The sequence below is a fragment of the Macadamia integrifolia genome, chromosome 2, assembly GCF_013358625.1.
Source record: "Macadamia integrifolia cultivar HAES 741 chromosome 2, SCU_Mint_v3, whole genome shotgun sequence".
Classification (NCBI taxonomy): Eukaryota; Viridiplantae; Streptophyta; class Magnoliopsida; order Proteales; family Proteaceae; genus Macadamia; species Macadamia integrifolia.
In genome coordinates, this window is record NC_056558.1 from 42325500 (window position 1) to 42346892 (window position 21393).

At 37.8% G+C, this 21393-nt stretch overlaps 2 protein-coding genes across 4 annotated transcripts in view; one reads left to right on the forward strand and one right to left on the reverse strand.

Annotated features, from left to right (window-relative positions):
* Positions 1–8457, reverse strand: part of LOC122065748 — a 24064-nt gene extending 15607 nt beyond the window's left edge. The window contains exons 1-2 of the mRNA XM_042629604.1: positions 8421–8457; positions 7978–8073 (exon numbers count right to left, since the gene is read on the reverse strand). Coding sequence (XP_042485538.1) covers positions 7978–8073; positions 8421–8457 — 133 coding nt within the window. The remainder of the gene's footprint in view (positions 1–7977; positions 8074–8420) is intronic.
* LOC122066198 (inter-alpha-trypsin inhibitor heavy chain H3) overlaps positions 8248–21393 on the forward strand; it is a 17706-nt gene continuing 4560 nt past the window's right edge. Inside the window, exons 1-11 of one of the 3 annotated variants that reach the window (XM_042630031.1) lie at positions 8248–8842; positions 10496–10648; positions 10753–10965; positions 11073–11162; positions 11336–11452; positions 13915–14184; positions 15441–15597; positions 16352–16429; positions 16611–16711; positions 18075–18245; positions 20805–20879. In XM_042630031.1, the coding sequence (XP_042485965.1) occupies positions 8456–8842; positions 10496–10648; positions 10753–10965; positions 11073–11162; positions 11336–11452; positions 13915–14184; positions 15441–15597; positions 16352–16429; positions 16611–16711; positions 18075–18245; positions 20805–20879 (1812 nt within the window). In that variant the 5' untranslated portion in view covers positions 8248–8455. The remainder of the gene's footprint in view (positions 8843–10495; positions 10649–10752; positions 10966–11072; positions 11163–11335; positions 11453–13914; positions 14185–15440; positions 15598–16351; positions 16430–16610; positions 16712–18074; positions 18246–20804; positions 20880–21393) is intronic. The other 2 variants (XM_042630026.1, XM_042630036.1) reach the window with 2 other exon arrangements.

A 21393-nucleotide genomic window follows, 5' to 3' on the forward strand; every position in this document is an offset into this window, starting at 1 on the left:
AGGCATATGACCGGTTTTATTTATGAAGTTATAGAAAAATTTGGGTTCTCAAGAACATGGATTGGGTTGATCAAGAAAACTATAGAAAACTGTTGGTTCTCAATGGTTATGGAAGGTGGGCCAAAAGGTTATTTTAAATCTATCAGAGGCCTCCGTCAGGGGGATCCATTGTCTCCCACTTTATTCATTTTTGCGAAAAATGTTCTTAGTAGAGGGATTAAAAAACTATTTGCTGAGGGTCATGCAACATATTATCATCTTCCTAGAGGATACTCGGACATCTCACACAGCCTATTTGCCGATGATTCTATTATATTTACAAGAGGATTGAAGTCTTCTTTGAAGCAGATCATGGGATTTACTAACAGGCATGAAAATCTGGCTAATTGGTGAGTAGCCATAAAAGTTGTTATATTATTAGTTTCAAAGCTTCAAAAACCCGTATAAGAATTGTAGGCAAAATTATAGGGTTTGTGAGGAAATCTCTGCCTATAACATACTTTGGAGCGCCAATCTATACAGGTAGACTAAAAATTTATTGTTTTTTTATAACATGCTTGCTAAAATTAGACACATGGTGGCAGGATGGAAAAGAAAACTGTTATCCTCTGGCAGTAGGCTAGTTCTTCTCAAGCATGTGATTTTCTCCATGTCAATTCACATCCTTGCAAGCTTGGATATCCGAAAATCGGTTATGCAAAACTTTTACAGTATTTGTGCAGATTTTTTATGGAGTTCTTTTAAAGTTGGAAAGCGCCATCACTGGGTGGGTTGGCACAAGTTTTGTAGACTTTTAGATGAAGAAGGTCTTGGAATTCATTTATTAAAGGATATCAGTACATCTATGTGATTGAAATGTCTGTGGCATATTATTTCAGAAAATTCTATTTGGAGTGCCTTCTTCAAAGCTAAATTTCTAATGGGTAACTATATTGTTTTAGCAGAAAATAAACTAGTGGGTTCTAAAACTTGACAGGGGGCTTTAGATCTCAAAGAGTTTATTTTATCAAAATCTAAGTGGATAATTGGTTCTGGTGAGGTGAATTTTTGGCTGAATAATTGGTCTGGAAGTGGATCCCTAATCAACTACTTTGATGGGATTGTAAATGTGAATCTTGAAACTTAGGTAAAAGATGTGCTTAATGATGATGGTGTTTGGGATTAAGATATGTCAAAAATTATTGATTTTCTAGAGGTTGGTGATGATATTCTCAACTCTAATATTATCTTATCAAACAAAGTTGATAGATTGGTGTGGACTCCGACGAGCAATGGTTTTTTTCTCAACCAAGTCGATATGGAATGAAATCCGATCTTACAATCCTCTGGTTCCTTACTCTAAATGATTATGGAATAAATCAATTTCTCCAAAAGTGGGTTTCTTTGTTTGGCAAATCTTTAATAGAAAATTTTCAACATATGACACTTTGATGAGTATTGGTATTCCATTAGCTTCCAAATGCTTTTGTTGCAAAAAATCCTTGGAGGGAAACAGCAACCCACATTTTATAGGTGGGTACAACTGCCTCTAAGGTTTGGGATTTCTTTGGAAGAACAATGGACATTGATATTATTCCAATTCAAGACCTCAGTATTAGAATTCTTTATTGGCAATCCTTTGCCAATGTCAAAGGTATTTATGAACACATAATTGGTCAATTACCATTATTTATTGTTTGGGAGTTATGCGGGAAAGAAATAATAGAAGACATAGTGAAGACTCTTGTGCTGCAACTATCATAATTGAGAGGATCAAAGATTGAATTCATGAAATCATTTACTCAACTAATTTTTCAAAATCCCTTTCTTTGAGAGATAATCTTATCTTGCAGGTTTTTAAGTTAAACCCACCAATTAGAGGGTTAAGACTCTTGTTCCTATTTATTGGTGTCCTCTCTTTCATACTGTTAAATTGAATGTGGATGGTGCTAGTAAGAGAAATCCGGGCATTAGTTGTGGGGGAGGTATTATTAGAAACAACAATGGGAATGTTCTTGCGGCATTCTCCAATTTCTATGAGGTGTGTTCAAATTCAATGGCTGAGTTGAGAGCCCTTAGAGATGGATTGAGATTGTGTGGGGAATTGTGCATCTCTGATTTTTATGTTAATTCTGACTCCTCCTTGATTGTGAAACTGGTCACCCAAAGATCATATAATTTGTGGAGCTGTTGATATTGGTTTCAGGAAGTTATCAACATCTACGATTCACTGAGAACCCACATCTCATTTTCATTTCAAGAAAACAACCGAGCAGCAGATTGGTTAGCTAATTTTGCTTTGAGTCTACAATAAATTTGATTTTCTATGGTGATGATCCTCTTCCAGGTGATCTTAGTTGCATCCTTTGAGAGGACAAAGCTAGTTTACCAGTCTTTCAAATGTAATAGTTATTTTATAAGTATTTTTATTTTGGGTTTTGAGAGTGATAAAGTGACTTGTCTCTTCTGGGTTGGGGTAAGGCGGGTTATGTCCCCCCACTAGTTTTTTTATTATCAGTTTCTTTTTTAATAAAATTCTAGGGGCTATCTCGGGTCCCAAATAATATTCGGGGTAAAAAAAATAAAATAAAAAATAAAAAAGGAGGTGCTGGTGATGATTCGTATGAGAATTAATAATGATCTTGTAAGCTTATCAGGGGATTCAGGACGGTCCATAATTTTAAGCCCATTTATATAATTGATTTTTTTAGCCAACTAATTGTGGGATTAGGTTTGTAACTTATAGATTAATCAAATGTCAAATTACAAACTCAAATTTATTTCAATATTTTCAATCGTACTTGTACATGGTTTTAGGTATTTTGGTCAGATCAACTGTGTTCGATGTAGATATTTGACTGATATCATGTTAGTGGTGTCAGAATTGAGGAGGGCATAACGGTCCAAAAACCCTGAATCGGTATTTTAAGGGGTTAAATGGTTCAATCGGGTTGATATGTCGATTTATATTGATATTAACAGTGATCGATACTAATGTTGATACCGTGTATATCCACGCTCTCTCTTGTAGTCATGGATTCAAGTATCAGTATCATATCATCATGCATGTAGGTATCATTGGATACCTCACGGTGGTAAGAAGGTAAAATAATAACAATAATAATAATAATCATTGATATCTGTAATTTTGTTGTTAAATGGTTGGATCTGATCCAATATAACTGATCCATATCAGTCCCCGTATTGGTATGAGCCTAAGACCGATATGACTATTGATACCATATGCTAAAATCTTGTTCATAATCCCAAGTTTTCATTTTTATCTTTCCACTTACAAACTCTACTAGGACTACCCACCCAAAAAATTCAAAGCCCATTTAATCAATCTATTGGCAGGCATTTGAAGTTTTCCTAATAGAAGAAATGAATTAGATTAGCATTAGGTGTCCATAACTCAGGTTACAATGCAACTTCGATTTTTAAGCGGTGGAACTAGTGCCGGGATTCTCTTTCGGGTGATACCATGTGTAGCATAGATTTATGGATTAAGAGCACTTTAGATTGCATGTTAGAGGATTCGCAGTCCTTAATTCTGCGTTACCCTGTAATGCATGCTATAAATCCTGTAATGCACGCTACAAATGAACCCAATCCATGAAACAATGGAACTGTAGAGTGAAAAGATTGGATTTGATAGAATAATATATGCTATCATAAGTAAAATAAGGGAAAATGACAGGTATGCTAGCGTAGTACCTAATAATTAAGAATGCTAACAGGATATTAGCCGTAGGATTTGTATATCTTAAATGTAACCGTTGGATGGAGAGAGAGAAAAGGTCCAAAGCTTCAATCCACTGCTGCTACACCTTATCTCTCACCTAATTCTATCTCCACCCTCCTTCTCCGTCTTCGACTCCCACGGTTCCTCTTCTTCTCCCTCTCCTTCTCGGACTCCAACTCTGACTCTGGTTTCTCTTCTATGCCTCTCCCAATAAATAAATAAAGAAGGCATCTTCTTTGCGCAACTGAGGCAGGGTAGAGTCCGAGAAAAAGAGGGTTGACTTGGGGGATGGTAGCGTCAACGAGTTGGGCGAGTTGAGGAGAGGAAGCTCCATAGGTGGGGAATCATCTTTTAGCTTGAGGTTGGGGAATTTGCAGAAGTATGTGGACGGTTGAGTTGCAGCAGGGGGTAGGGGTGAAGAAGAAGAAAAAGAATGGGAGGAAGTGGCTGGTGAGTTGCAGGAAGAAGAAGAAGAAGGGAGGTGGTGGGTTGAGTTGCAATAGCAGGTGGGGGTAAAGAAGAAGAAGAAGAAAGAAGAGGAGGAAGTGGGTGTTGGAGTTGCAAGAAGAAGAAGGGGTGGGTGGGGCCCAGGGGCTGGAGGAGGAAACGATGGCCATTCCTTTTAAGGTCCTAAGGGCTAAAGAAGAACATGACTGTATTTCACCATCGTCAAAGCCAAAGGAGAAGCCATCGGTGCGATTCGTTTGATCTGATTACACTTACTTCACTTTGGTGGAGAATTTATTTCCATCCTATGAGTTAGAATATAAGCCGTCTTTATTTGTCTGGAGGACCCACCGGAGATCGCTTTCCAGCTAGATCAGGTAAAAGATCCCACCGGAGTTTGCTTTCTCCTGATGGATCCAATAAAAAGAATGACTTTTCCGACGACTTGGAGAGAGAAGCGAGAGAAAAAGTGAGAGGAAAGGTGTAGCAAATCGTTTGTGTACCTTCTTTCCATCCAATGGTTTAATTCAAGTTGATCAAATCCTACGGTCAAAATACTGCTAGCATTCTCAATTCCTAGGTACTATGCTAGCTTACCTATCCCTCTCCCATAAAATTAAAAAAAAGGGTGACCATAATTGCAAAAGTTGTTTTACTTTATGTGATAGAGAATTCCATGAAAGATCGACAAGATTCAATGTTTGTTGTTGTTGTTGTTGTTGTTTTTTTTTTTTTTTTTTTTTTAATGATAAATTTTATTCAACATCAGGTGGTTTAAGAGAGAATAATATCTTCAATGGACTTTTGGAACAATGAGTCTTATCATTAATTCTCTCGATTTTTTTATTAATGAAAGTAAAAAAATATTTTTTCTGAATTCATTCAAAAAGTAACTGAATAAATTCTCTCTTCACCAATCCTTATTAAAGTGACAAGATTCCAAGAAAAGATGATTCTTATATCCTAACAACAATAACAACAACAACAACAACAATCATAACTTTTTCCCAATTGAATGGAATCGCTGTAGAAAATGATATGGTACCTATAGAAGATATGTAGGAAAAAAAGATCCCCATATGCCCTTAGGTTACGTTAGATATTTCAAAACGCGTCTTGCAATGTTGTGGGCATTTACATTCTCAGCTCCATTAACGAAAGAGAAATTGCATAAACCAAAACTCCCCTGAATGAGCTTTATCTCTAATAATGGTGAAGACTTCAAGCCAAGTCGAAGTGCAAGAGCCTCACCAATGATCCAATAGGAGAATGAGAGTTTTTCTACACCAAGGTGAAGAGAGTCAATGGACATCTTTCTGTCTCCTATTCTTTGGAAGTCCTTCTCCACCCCTAAAGTCACATACCATCCAAGTACCCAACCATGGTACCTAAGAATTGATACGATACTTAACCAATATGGATTGGCCGATAAGGTACTGATGTGATATTTTTTTCGGTAGCATCAGTGATGCTTTAAATTAGGCTCAAGTTATAATCAATTATTAACAAAAAGAGGAAACAATATCATTTTAAGCTATGAGAAAACGAATCATTTATACTATTTCTTCATACTTTGGTAATTGATGCGGTAAAAATTGACTGGATGATCTTCATTGCAGTCCTAGTGCTCCAGCCGACCTGCACAGAAGAGATGACAGGGGAGAGCCGGGCTGACCGATAGAGGACTCTCCGATGCCTAAGTCATATCTTTCCACAGCAAATGCTCAAGAGAGCTTTCCCAGTAAAAGGAGTGATCGATCCCCCTTGATGGAGGCTTACCTTGGTATTTATAGGCTGCTGATGGAGGGAGAATGAGAGACGTTTGTGAAGAGTCCTTGATGGGAGTGGCTCTGTGATCCTGGGAATATTCTGGGTCCCAGGGTATTATAGGGGAATACTCCCCTCTTATCTCGGAAATGCCAACCGTGTGAGGGATAGACATCTATGGTGATGTGTAGTGGTAGAGTCCTGCCCTTGTGATCAGGGATCACATCCCTTGAATGAAGGAGTGGATGTGTGCACGTTTTTGGAAACCTTGTCATTGACGCTGGGCCGAGGTGACAACACGGGCTGATGGAGGCCGAGGTGGCAGCACGGCTTGATGGAGGACCAAGGTGGCAGCACGGCTTGATGAAGGGCCGAGGTAGCAGCATGGCCTGATGGATGCCGAGGTGGCAGAGGCCGAGGTGGCAGCACGACCTGATGGATGCCGAGGTGGCAGAGGCTGAGGTGGCAGCAAGGTCTGAAGAGATGCCGAGGTGACAGCACGGCCTGATGGAGGGCTGAGGTGGCAGCATGGTCAGAAGAGATGTCAAGTTAGCAGCACGACCTGATGGAAACCGAGGTGCAACATTGGTCAGGACGATCCTTGCCCGTGCCGTGGTTGGAAAGAAATACCCTCATCAGTAATGAAATGGAAAACCATGGCAAATTCCAGAGGCAAAAAGCTGTCATTCCAAACCAAAACAAAACCCATCTCCGTACAACCAATTTTTATTTTGGGGGAGGGGGTAGGTAGGAAATACAAAGAGCAGAAACCATTACAATCATCAGTGCTGTCGCGAATGTCCACATAGATGGTTTCCAGAGGAAGCTCTCTCTGTAAAACAGAAACAATAATTTGATAAAAAAAAAAACAAGTCTGAGAAACCCAGTTGTCTTGTTCAGTCTCTCAACCAGACCTCAAGAAAGAAAAAGATAATCTTGAAAAAAAAAATGGTGCCTATCCAATCTTAGCAATTTTCTTGTTTGTTTAGTTGGTAGCAATCTCAGTAGGTACACAACAAATAACTTAGGGCCCACTTTTGTTTCCAGAAACAGCAGAAACGGAGCAAAAAGCGTTTGATAAAACTGTTCCGTTTCACTTATTTTTAGAAATAGAAATAGAAATTTTTACTTATTTATGATTCAAGAAACGACCCAGGCGAAACAAGTCGACGCCGTGAATCAATAAATTCGGGTGATAGACGAAGGCGTTGGTCCATTGGTGCCTTAGGGGCAATCATCTGCGCCAATGTATAAAAAGACATTTGAAATTCTTACAGTTGCAAGGAGAGCTTATAGACAAAAAATGAGGATTCCGGAGGCTTTTGCCACTTATGATCAGTGTTCACAAGAGAGAGACGGTTCCATGTCTTACAATGTTCAAGCAGCATTCTTGTCGGAAGGATTTTTTAGGAGGCCCGGACACCTACCGAACATCCCTGAAGGATGGAACAACATGATGAAGAAGGCGGCGAAGGTATGGAGGAAAATCTGGTGAGAGAACAAGGAGATCTTTGAAAAGGGGGAGGCAAAGAAGTAGATTACATGTTGAAGAGGAGACAACCCGCTCTTGGACTTAAGACTATGCGCGTTGCGTGCTCGATCTAGCAATCTTGGACAATTGTTTTGATGAACTGTCATTAAACTAAAAAAGAAAGAAGAACTTGTTTCGTCGTTTCTGTAAACGACTTGTGGCAATTCTTTCACTGGTTACCATCGACTTCTAAAAACATGACTTATCAAACACCTTCAATTCCTTTTCTGTTTCTAGAAACGGAAATTTATGTTTCTGTCGTTTCTTGAAATAGAAACAGCAGAAACGTTATCAAACGGACCCTCAGTTCTACTTGAATAATCAAAATCAGCTTGGTAGAATAAATGAATGACCTGATCAAGTAGCTGCAGAGTTCCTTGTTCAATTCCTTCTGTGAAGTCCAAATTTGAAGACATTCTACCCAAAAAAAAATATTCCATTAACGGATCAGTACTAACGGATTGTCACAGTGAGTAATTCTTGAATTATACAAAACTTTCATGATTACCTGCCTCCAAGCTTTTCAGATGGCGAAGAAACCCTGGTTCCGTCGGTTCACTTTGAACGGCCACAGAGACTCGGTAACAGCCGCGAAGCAGCAGAACTCAAAAAAGCTTTTCCCACTTCGGAATAATGACTGCTTTATATATATGGACCCACTCAATTTTATTTTTGTATTGGATTCGCTTGGAAAAGGATTCTTTTTAGAATCAAACAGTCAAACAGATAAAGTTAACTTTCCTTTCGGAAGATTAAGCCAATGGCCAATCAGTACGACGTCGCTTCCGCCTCTCCAGTCGTTTTCTCCCTTCTCTGTTTTCTCAATTTCTTTTAATTCCACTTTCAGATCAGTAAGTGTCGGTTACCAACTCCACGCAAAATCGATTAAAAAGCTCCAAAGATTTCTCCTCCTATGCGACTCTCAATTCAAAAGCAACTTCATCAGTGAGCTCTCGAGCTTCTTCTCCATCTCTATCTGAAGAGACATGGCCGAGGTGTTCGTGAAATCAGTAGAGAATGGCTTAAAACTTTCGAAAAGGATTTACTTCGGGAAGGATCGTGATGTTTTACCTCCGAAAATTGAAGTGATGGAGACAAACCTACATTCATATCTCCCAACAGCTCCGATGGTTTACGCTGTCATTTATGATCCTTCAATTGTTGATAATCCTGATATTCGGAGCTACCAACCTCATGTCTACGGTTGCTGCGATCCCCCGGCGTTGATTCCACTTCAGATGAATGGCATCGCTCTTGAAGTGCAATGTTATCTGGACACTGCAATTATTACTGTTAGTGGTTCCTGGCGTGTTCATTGCGTCATAGGAAGCAGTAGCTGCGATTGCCGCCTTGCCATCCCTATGAGCGAGAAGGTATACTTTAGAAGTCTAATTTTTGGATAAAATCGTTTTCTTTTGTAAAATCCTTCAAGTGTTAGCAGTAGCTGTAGTTCTTGTTCTTAATTGTTATTACAATATCATCACTTTTAAATCCCAGCTTAACATAAACTTGGGGCAGTCCATGCAGTCACTGCCGATTCTGATATTGAATCGGTTGAAAAAGCCCTAGAATCGGCATATTCAATGAATATTCCGAGAATTCTAGTGTTTTATCCAGGAATCGGCAGTATTGACTCGTCATAAAATCAGGATCAGTGACAGCTGATTCCGAGCTGAATTTGGGGATCCCAATCCAATGCCCACATCCTCTGCAGTGAGCGGTGAGGTGTGGTGAGCATCGGCTGGCTGAGAGCATCTGGACATGCACCCAAGGGGCTCCCGATGCTCACTGCACCGGTGCACCCATTGCAGACGATCCAATTCGCTGATTCTTGAAACCCTGATTTTGGGGAGTTGTTAAACTGGTAAACCCTTATCAGCTTTTTAATGGATATTTCGGAATGCTGGATCAGAGATATCATCAGAATGTCTCTGGTGAATAACACGTTACTTCTTAACCATGATTTTTTTTTTTTGGGTGGTGGGGGTGGGGGGGAGAAGAAATGTAGAATACTATAATGAGGTAATGTGGTTATTTCATGGAGAGCAAGAGGGAGAAGATGTCCTGGTTTAACCATTTTTTTGTGGATCACTGGAACTTCTTGTAGGAAGATTTGAGCCTATGGCACTAAAGGGCCTATACTAACAAAATCCAAAGTTTGTGTGCTACTGCTGCTTTTACTCCTACATGATGAGATGATATTATGAGCAAAGGAACAAAGAAAAAGTAAAGAACCGGAATTTCTGCAAAGAAACACTGAAGAGGAAAGAAAATCTAACTAAAGAAATCTAATACAAAAAATGAGGGAAAAGAAAAGGACAAAGAAAAATTTCTGCAAATGCTGAAAAGGAATGGACATCAAACCATAGAAACTCAATAGAAACGAAAAGGGTTAAAGAAAAGGGCAAACAATGCAAAAGCCGTTAGATTAACTGCTGGCATATCTTTGATAGAATGCGATTGTGAAACAGGACTCTTGTAGCTGACCCCAGTTAGTTAGGAATTGATTAGTTTAGTTTTCTCAGGAATGGGCAAGTAATAAAGAATGGATTGTTTTAGCTGTCTCTGAAATTCTGCCACTGCAACACATACTAGTGTGTGAAGCAACCTGATGGGTCAACCATCTGGTTTGGTGTACACCTGGATAGTTGGAATGTGCTGTTGTGGCGTTTTACCCTTGGCATCTGCTTTGACCCTCTTCTGTTTGGATTTAAAGAATTGAATGATAAATAGATGTGTCTTGACTGTCTTCAACTTTTGTGATTTTCTCTAAGATTTCCTGAGCTATGTTCCAAGGTTTTGTTGGAGAATTAAACACAGAAATTATTAATCCCACCCCCAGGGAAAAAAGAATGGAAGAAGGATTTTTTTGGGTTTGCTTATGGAGTTTGGGCATACTTGGGCATGCACACAATCAATTCCCCCTCAAGATAGTAGATGATTACCATTTCTCATGCTATATTTTGACAGTAATATGCTATTATTTACTCTGGTTGTGACAGCGAGTTGTAGCATTTGGCTAACAGGGTTCGATTCTAGGTGTTGAGGTTGATGTTGCTAGAAAGTCATATTCTACCCAACTGGTTGCCATTGACGAAAAGATTGATGTGGAAAAATTAGCCAAAACCAGACATGGAAGCTTTTTGAAGCCCCAAATCTTTACAGTGACAATACCTATGGTGATTGCTTATTGCATTTGATGGTTTTTTGTTGTCTATTTGTCATAGTTGAGCTACATTTGGATTCTCTAAGTGTCTTAACTGTTCTTGTCTCTCCTTTCAAGATTGATGGAGGGTCCAATCTGTCCATTAAAGTGGGCTGGTCTCAGAAAATATTCTATAGTGATGGTCAGTTCTCCCTTGATATACCATTTAGCTTTCCAGAATATGTCACTCCATTTGTAAAAAGAATTTCCAAACCAGAAAAGATACAGTTGAATGTGACCTATGACGCGGGGACTGAAATTTTATGCAAGACAACTAGCCATCCCCTGAAGGTATGTCTTTACTGAAAATTTCAGGTAGAACCTTTCGATTAATTTTCTGTATGGATCATCTCACTTTCTTCTTTTCCTCTTTCTCCATCCTGTGATCGACTTTCTAGGAAATAAGACGCCAAGCAGGAAATTTGGGATTCTTATATGAAGCAGATGTTCTTACATGGTCAAAAACTGACTTTAATATTTCGTATATGGTAAAACTGCACTTGACTGTTATTTATATTCTTCTGAATGTGGTTCTCTGTGGATCTAATGTAACCCATTCTAGATTTACATCTTCTAGGTACCCAAGTGAATCATGGAACTGTTCTACTGGAATTATTTTCATGACGTAACTTATATTTCTGGATTATATTTGTGTCTGCAGGTTATGTCAAGTGAAATATCTGGTGGTTTGCTCTTGCAATCACCTTCTGTACATGACTTTGATCAAAGAGAGATATTCTGCTTCTATCTTTTTCCTGGAAATCACCAGCATAGAAAGGTTCATTAACATAATTAGTATTTGTCTCTGATGCCATTTAAGTGGGTCTTTTTTTTTTTTATTGCGAATTTTCTTATTCTATTGCGGAATATTTCCTTCTCTACTGATGCATCTTCTTTCTTCTGTATGTTAATATCTTTATTCAATCTTGTTCACGCTTGTTGGGCAGAATAATTGCTGTTTACTGAAGGTTAAAAGTTCAATGAGTCCTAATGAAAATATGAATTTGGTTTCGCATTCGGGATTTAATGGAGGAGTCAAATGTGCATTATTGCTTAGAATCTAATCACCAAATTCATTTGTAAAGCTGGAAAATCAGATCACACTGTTTAGTTTTCATTTAGTCACTCACCAAGGAAACTTGTACAACTTTTGGAGTTGGCTCAAAGTGCACTCTTACTCCTAGGAAAGCATCTAGAAAAGTGATCTTTAAATATTGCCATAGATAATTTTTTTTCGAAGGACAATATCTTCCAAAAGGGACTGCTAATAGGTGGGCCAGTTGTCTGTTGGGCCAGTCTGGTTATGAACGTTGACCTGAGCTCCATTTGTAGGCCTAGGCTTTCAAGCTAAATAGGCTGCCCTGGAAAAATGAAACAATCCTTCTAAAGTTGTGGGATTGATGTGCTTTTCTAACTTGTTGAATTCTGGGTCCAGCATATTATAAACCTTGCCCTGGGCTTCATTCATAGGTTTGTGCTTGGTTTCTTAACTAAATGGGTTAGACCCAGACCTTGGCCTTAGAAGCAAAGGCCCTGTTGGCCCATACTATGTTTTGATTTTTGTTTTTAGTCTTGTTGTGACTTTAAATAACAAGACATGTATGATAGAAATTTTATTTACTTTTTGTTTATTTATTGGTTAGCAATTCATTGTGTAATCTTAAGAATAATTTGATTAAGATTGAATCATCAGGTTTGCATACTTTATCCTTAATAATTTAAATTTCAAATAAATGCTTCTTTTGATAAGTCAAAATTATTTTATTAAGGGCAATGCCCGACCAGACTCAGCATAATACACCAAAATACAGAAGATGGCTACTAAGTCGGACTACCATGCACAAAAGGTCTGTCACTTGCTCTGTATGAAGTATATACTCTCGCTTTTGAAGTCTTCACAATTGGATGCCTGAAACATAAGATCGTTAATCCTTGTAGCTGTTAGTTGGATGTTCGTTCTCTGATATGCCTTGAATCCTTTACAGCCATATAGACCAAGCAATAGCTGCAGGTATTAGAAGACAGATTCCTTCCTCTTCCTGTTACCAGGTCTGGTCAGCCTCTGGATAATCACTTCTTGAGGTTGCCTGTTCTCATCCAAATCATTCCCAATCCTTGCGAAGTAGAACTCCAAACCTTATGGGCCTAGGGCCAGAGGATAATATGGTCCATGGTGCACTGTTTCCTTTTCATTGTTACACATGATGAAAGAATTTGGGATTATCTACCCCCCTACAGATGAAGTTTTTGATACTTTGCTAGTGAGAATTTGATTCAAAGCTGCTTTCTAGACCCTTTGTAAGTTTGGGGGTGGAAAAAATTCGTCATGGGAAACTTTCAGGTATTATTTGTTTCAGAATTGAAAAGAAACATTCAACATTCAGTCAGTAACTAGAAGGGTAGAAGTTAGAAAACAGAATATATAAAAAAATAAAATAAAATAAAATAGAAATGGAAGTGGAAAAATACGACTCTTATAAGTATTTCAATAAATATTAGATAACCCTATCTCTAAACGATTACTCCCTCTGCTGGCTCTGCTTCATAGAGATGGCCCTTTTTGAGGGTTCACCGTCCCAAAATTTTTGTCCATTCTAAAAACCATGATATAAAGTTTGTTTGATTTCTTCATAATGCCCCTATTGAATCCTCTACACATTTATTGTATTCATTTGTTATAATTGTTTTCCACCAGTGTTTTTGCTGCTGTTCCCTAGCCCAGATAAAGGAGGAGGGTTGGTGTGCCAGGTGGGCAGCTGGCACCAAAAAAACCTGAGACATTACCATTTCAACCCATGGTTTTGTCTTGGTCTCTGTGAAAGTTTCGACCTAGAGATAGAGTGAACTGGCCTGCTACACATGCCTGTTCAGGTCTAACCTGTTTGGACTCTATAGTATGAGTAAACAAAGAAATTAACTAACATTAGAAGATCTGTGCATGCAGCATTGTTCTTATGCTATGTTTTAAGAGTTATTGTCAATATGCTAACTGGTGTGGTTTCTTCTAAGATCTAATATTATTCTTGTTTTTTCCTATCAGAAAAAGATGTTGTGCTCCTATTTATGGAGATTAAAAAGTTTGGTGCACCATTCTGTATTTATGATACTTAAATTTTACTTCAGTCTAATTTTCATTCATTTGTTTTTTCGAGTTAGTTTTCTGTTTGTATAATGTTATTATGATTTTCTTCTTTTATTTACCTTTTGTCTAATGTTATCTCATTCTAATTAATTGGATAGGTATTCAGAAAAGAAGTGGTATTTATCGTCGATATTAGTGGGAGTATGAAAGGAGGACCCCTAGAAAACCTGAAGAATGGGCTATTTACAGTTCTCTCCAAACTCAATCCGGAGGACTCATTTAACATTATAGCTTTCAATGGAGAGACATACTTATTTTCATCATTATTGGAGCTGGCAACCAAGGAAACAATTGAAAAGGCATCTCAATGGATTAACTTAAACTTTATTGCGGAGGGTGGTACAAACATTTTGCTTCCACTAAATCAGGTGTATAATCTGCTGGGCTATTTCTTAGTGATCAACTCAACTCAACTAAGCCTTTACCAACTAGTTTACATTCTCAAACTAAAATAGGTGCACATTGAGCATAGTACTATTTGGTTGATTGAATTCTTTATGGGCCTTATTTCTCATAAAATTTAAGTGCATGGTGGGCTACTGTATAAAGTCTCGATATTTATTGGGCTTATCAGCCCTATCCTTTATTGCATATACAGGTAATCGAGACAAGCCAATGGGATATGAAACTAAAAATTAAACAAATAGGTATATTGGGCCATATCAACCCAAGACGGTCGATATGGGTCAATATGACCCAAGACACCATGATCTCTCGAGAACTCTGCCACATCCTGAGCCACCCCCCGGCAGTAGTGGCAAAGGAAGAGTAATGTGCCACAGGCCCACATGGTGGAAGTGCATGGAAGCAGTACATATGGTGGCTGTGCATGGAAGCTTCTTTTTCTTCTTCCATTGTGCCACATAATGTGACACATGGAATGATGATTTGGAAAATCCAATCATTGAATATGGAGTGCATGATCTAGATTGGTTACACATTAATTTTCGAAGCAAAACTCAATCTTTTGCCAACCCATATATTGGCATCTTTCCTTGGTATTTTTAGCCATCCATCTGTTTTTCAAAATATAATGAATTCTTGAAGCTTTAAACTGCCACATGGTCAACTCTGATTGAGTTCAAAATTGACAAGTAATCAGGGTATCATGGGGGCATATTGTGCATAAAAATTTGGCCCCAACTGATCTGCCATGTGGCGGAAACCAACATCCTATGGTCGGACCTAATTACTGTTTATTTAAGCTGTATTATGCTTCAAAACAGTATTTTGCATGTATGTTTGGGATATCTATTCGTTTCTGAAACATTTCCATGCGTATTTAGTGTATCTTGCATCTCCCCTATACAATACCAAGACGTCTCTTAAATCCATCCTTCCGATACATTGACCAATCACCAATGCCGATACTCAACACCTTGCAATGGGCTAGTTGAGACCTTCAAGAAGGTCTTGCCTCTTATTTGTGTCTTATCCTAGAGGCTCTTCTTAAGGCATCAACCATATGGCGTGGATTATTCCTTTATGGCTTGCTACATATTTCATGTGATGCTAAGTTACTTCCATTTCCATTAGCATTGAAAATGTTCACATTTTAGTTCTTCATTGATATCAATTTTAAATGGGAATTTTTATGGTTATTGTCTCATCTGCTCTACTTCAGGCGATGGAGATGTTATCAAATACCTGTGATTCTATTCCTCTCATTTTTCTAATTATTGATGGGTCAGTTGAAGATGAAAGACACATTTGTGATGCTATCAAAAGTAATCTGAGAAATAGAGAATCAATGGCTCCACGCATTTCTACTCTGGGCATAGGTATGGATTCTAAAGTTTCAATGCCTTCCAACATGTTTCACTTTACTGAGTAGCACAATGAATGTTATTTCCTTGCATACATTTTCCTTTTTGAATGAAGATCAATGGCAAATGGGATATTTGATCTGCTTGTGTGTGGGGGGGCCTGGGGGGGGTGTGAGAGGGTATGAGCAGATTCTGCTTTGATTTCCTGCTGATTTTCTTTTTTCCTTTAGTACTTACTCACACTCTCTCTCCAACCCCACTGCCCCACACATATGCACACACCATGCTTACAAACCATGCAAGCACATGAACATAAATGGTTGTTAATGACTCACCAAGTTTCTGTCATCATTGCCTGGTTGGGAACCTACTCACCCAAGTGGTGACCCCCAGATCAGCATAAGTCTAACAAGGCCACTGGCATGATGCCTTAGTACTAGACACAACATTGGCGCCAATAAGTGTCGGGCTGCACATGTGGCCAAAATGGTGTGAAAGAAGGTGGTCCATTGGTCTACCTTGTTGTACACTCACTCATTAGTGCAATCGTGTGTGCTCATACTACTTATTTTATTTGTTTGCACTTCTGCAAGCATTATTTTTGGTGAATCAAAATTCTTCACCAAAAGGAGAAAAGATACAAGGGCCCCCTAAAATGGAAATTATGTTATGATAAGCTCACATGTCTGCTATTTATTTACATAAAAAGTGTAGTATTTCCTTTTTCTGTTAATCTCACCAATATATAATCTAAGACAATACTATCCAGGTTCGTATTGCAACCATTATTTTCTGCAAATGCTTGCACTTATCAGTGGGGGTCACTATGACGCAGCATATGATGCAGGTTAGTAATCTTGTTTTACAAAAATAACATGCGAGTATTTATTTTGAATTATGCTTAAGGATTGGGAGTATCTGACAAAAAGTTATAATTATAGTCATGGATTCTATGTGAAGTGTAATTTTTTATAACAGGATATTTTGTTGGAAACTAATTACTTTTGCCATCTCTCTTTGTTTTGCAGATTCAATTGTTTTTCGTATGCAAAGACTATTTAGGACAGCATCATCCACCATTCTTGCCAATATAACCATTGACATTTTCGAGCACCTTGATGTAGTTGAGGTATGGTTCTTGGCATGTCTTCTCTGTTTAGATTTCTTTCGTAATTAATTGTTTTGAGTGCGAAGAGTGAGTAACCATACCATGGTTATTAAGGCATCGCCTTAGTAGCGCCTAGGCGCTTTTGTGTTTTATGGGGGTTAAGACGTTTGTCACCTAATTGGTAATGCATTGTTTTATTTTTATTTTTATTATTTTATTTTATACTCCATTTCTATGTTTTCTATTGGCTTGTGTACAATAGTCTTGAACACTGCGTCACATCGAATCACATAAAAGGAAATAATAATTGAAAAGAACCCTCATAGTCTCACACACGCCTTGGCTTGGGGTTGAAAATGAAACCCTTGGCAGCGGCAATTATCTCCATCAATTCCGGCTCCGTCAACATTTTTCTGGCTACCATGGCTAGACTGGCTTCTATTAGTGTTCGCTAGTGGCTTTGGATGCCATTGCCGCTACTGCTTCTGTTGCAAGTCTATGATTCAAAGTAAATTGTACATCTATTGATATGAGTTGCAATTTTGTGATTACATGACTATGTACTTCTCCTATCAAAAGCAAGCACTTTGACAAGCTGAATCTAATGGCTTTTCTAGTTGATTAGGAACTAATATCCACTCTGCTTTGCAGTTTTGCTTCCACGTTGATTATTCTATATTCTTTGTTCTTTCTTCCTATTGCATGATATGTGAAAATGTTTGAATTCTAATGGCTCTTCTATATTGATTGAGATTGCTATTGCTGTAATAATTTGTTAGTGTATATTGATTGAGATTGCTATTACTGTAATGGTATGAATCTTTGATCTTATTTAGCTTATAAGTAGAATTAAATAATTTTTAATATTTTATTTGTGCCAAATAAAATGGTTACATTAAAAAACGACATTAGAACGCTTTATCCGATAAGGCAACGCCTTATGCCCACCCTATCGCCAAAGCGCTTTGAAAGACCCTAAAATGCCTCGGTTGCATCACCGCCTTAATAACTATGAACCGTACCTTTACAGTTATTTGCTTCTGCATTGTTACCAAAATTATGCAATTTTTGTATCTTAATACCGGTTGCCCTTCATATCGTTTTGTATTTCAATCACATCCGAAAATGAGATATCATCCAGTTATTTGTATTTGGGGTGATCTGTCATGTTGAGAAAGGCTAGATCAGTATTTGGCTATCTGCTTATTCATTGTGCCTTCACTAGTTGAGGTTACCAACCCATCTTTCTATATTTAGCCAGATTGGCTTTTTGGATTGGAGATATTGACTTATGTTGATGAAAGCATCTTTCTTTCTTTTCTTTTTTTAATTTTTTCTCCAATTTACGTTTTGGTTAACAATGTTTCTTTAATCTTCATGGTAGGTGTACCCTTTCCATATTCCAGACCTCTTATCTGGAAGCCCATTGGTTGTGTCAGGTAGATATCATGGGAATGTTCCAAGCTCTCTGAAAGCCAGAGGTGTGCTGGGAGATATGAAAAATTTTGTTATAGACTTGAAAGTACAAAAGCCAAAGGACATTCCTCTTGACAAAGTGAGATGTCTATTCATTTTCTCTGTTTATAATTTTTTTTACCTGCAAGTAATCAATGGTTAATTGCACCATGTCATAACAAAATATTTTTTCCATCTTATTTGAGTGTAAAATATTGAATCTACTAAAAACAATACATAATAATTTGCATGGAATATAAAAAGAATAATAAAAAATATTTTTTCCACTATGCATGATGTGCATATGTCTTGTGAGTTTTCAAAATGGAAATTATTATAAAAAAATTTTGAATACCAGAAAACATTCAAATATTTTTCCTTGAAATTAAAGTAGGTGGCGGAACATACTTAAAACTCACAATTTAACCAAAGCCATCAAAGCAAGAGGCAGAGATAAAGCACTAAGGCCACCTAAGGCCTAAGGTGTAAGCTGCAATGGGGATGCATACATCTGAGTGAAGTGAGGCAGAAATAGCCTGTAAGTATTAATATAGAAATGAAAATAACATGGTCCAATTTGGAAAGTAAGAAGGATATGATCTATTAATTCTATTAGTACATAAGAAATCTGCATGATTACAAAGCATACATTATGTGGCACATAATCTATGTGTAGTACATCAAACCTGAAGTCTTACAGATTTACAATGCGAAAATTGAATGGCATGCTCTGTTTTCTCAAGTTGATGAAGCCTGTTGATTTAAATTGTTGAACAAACAGAGCCTATGTATTGCTTGAACTGAGAAAACAAACAAGAGGCACATGAAACATGGTCACCTCCGTGAAGTAGTTGTAGGTGCGGAGGCACAAGGGATGTGCTTCATGCGTATGGCACAAGGTGCGGAATGCAGGCATGTGCTTTATAATACTGATACCATCATACCACCATTGATAGCCTCAACTCTAACTCATGTCCCAAGTACTTGGTGTAGGCTACATGAATCCTATTCTACCATTGCAGTAAATGAAAACAAGGGGAAAAATGAATAAGAATTATAGGAACCAATAAATGCTAATGCGCCTAAGAGTTCTGAAGTTACCGAGCTTTATGCTAACATTTAGTATTCTAAGAAAATGATTGCAAACAATAGAGTAAGAAGCTCACCTTGTGAGATAAATTTATAGGTGATAGTAAACTACAAAAGCTGATTACATATCTAGGCTGCTTATCTAGTTTCTAATGCAGTGTTGTGTGTTGCATATCTAGTTTTCAATACGGAATTGTATGTTGATTACATAGTTTTCAACGCAGATTTATGTGTTTGAGTTACTTTTCTGCTTAGCGGGGCTGTCAAGAATTCATCATCTCATTCCTTCTTTCATAAAAGTAGGTTGGGTGATGGATTGTCTTGGGTGGACATAATGCATGTAGGAGACTTTGGCTTGACCGATTTATATGGTATATCAGGTAGACAACCATTACCTTATTATAGTCTGTCGTTATAAGCCAATAGCTGATTTCTAGTGGTGCATCAGTAGGCAGTCAGTACCTTATTATAATCTGTCGTTATAAGCCTGTGACCAAGGATTAAAGTATCGGTATCGGTCGTCGTATCGGTCGACCAAAATTAAGATACGTATCGGAGGGTATCGTATCGTATCGGAGATACGCTAAGATACGCTAAAGATACGCACATAAATGGATAGGAAACACTTTTTTATACATTTTTGCATAAAAAAATAGTTTAAAAAAGTTATATATAACATGTATTATGCATAAACAGTAAATTGAGAGTATCGCACTAAGAATCCAAGGTTTGTAATTGTCCCATAAATGTAAAATCCTTGTTCCCAACCTTAATTTCCACTTTAGTTAGAGAGAAAAATGGTTGGCAGCAACTTTGGAACAAAAACACCTCAAAAAATTGTGTTTTTCTAAAAAATTACTCATTTTGGCCATTTTATGACCGTATCGGTGTGTATAGGTCGATACGTATCGGATACACACCGATACGTACCGATACATATCGATACGTACCGATGCATACAGAAACGTACATTTCACTTCAATTTTGAATTTTTCATAGAGTATCGGTACGTATCGGTGCGTATCGATGGTGTATCGGTGTGTATCGTAGGATACATATCGATACATAAGGGTTTTAAAATTTTCATGTATCGTATCGGTATGTATCGTGCCGATGCCTACCGATACGGCACGATACGCACCGATACTTAAAACCATGCCTGTGACTGATTTGTAGTGGTGTGTTAGGTTGACAACTGACACTTATTATAATTAGCCATAACTGTCAATCTTTTTGCATGGATCCTCACGCTCATCCTTGCTTGGAATATCCATGTAGCCGACCCCTTTAAGTTGGGATAAGGTTTTGGATGTTGTTATTGTTGTAGTTGTAGTAGTCAACTACGAATGCTCTCAATACCACCTTGTCCATTGTTGGAAGTATGGTTCTGATTAAAAAATTGTGGTTACATATACAAGTCATAGGGCCCAATTAATTTTAATAAACATATTTAATCTGTTAACCGTGTTGTTAGAAAAATAATCAATGCCTCTTAGACTAATTAGGTTTTGAGTGAACAAAGATATTGTCATTATCTGCTTATGCTTTTGATTTTTCAATTTCTGGACAGATTGTGGCAAAGCAACAAATTGATGTACTTACAGCTCAAGCATGGCTTCTGGAAAATAAAGCTATCGAGGAGAAGGTTTGTTAATTTTTTCTCTTTTAATAAGATGATAAATGTAAAGTACTCCATAAATTCAACAGGAGAGTAAGTGTTCCTCTTACTAAGGTTCTAGATAAATGTTAAAAGTGGAATTCAAAACTATGGAAATGTAGAAGAGGAACATGATCATAAGGTTGAGACAAGGTTTCAAGTATTGGGAATTGAATTGGGCGGATCAGCCAGCACTAATACAGCTGATACTGGCTGATTCCACCTCACTCCCGTATTTGCTTATCTAGATCGTAATTTGGCACCATCTGATCCAAACTGTAAAATGGAGTTTTATGTCATGGATGGGCCTGGGGGGAAGAATTTAATCCTTAGCTTTGCCATAGGCACCCAACCAATTTTTTTTTTCCACCAGTTGATAGGTTTCACCTAAGGAAAATTTTCAGGTTGAAAGTTTTCTGATGATTGTAAACCCTTTTTTTTTGGTTTTTTTTTTTTTTTTTTTGGGGGGGGGGGGGGGGGGGGGGGCCATGGGGCTAAGGAT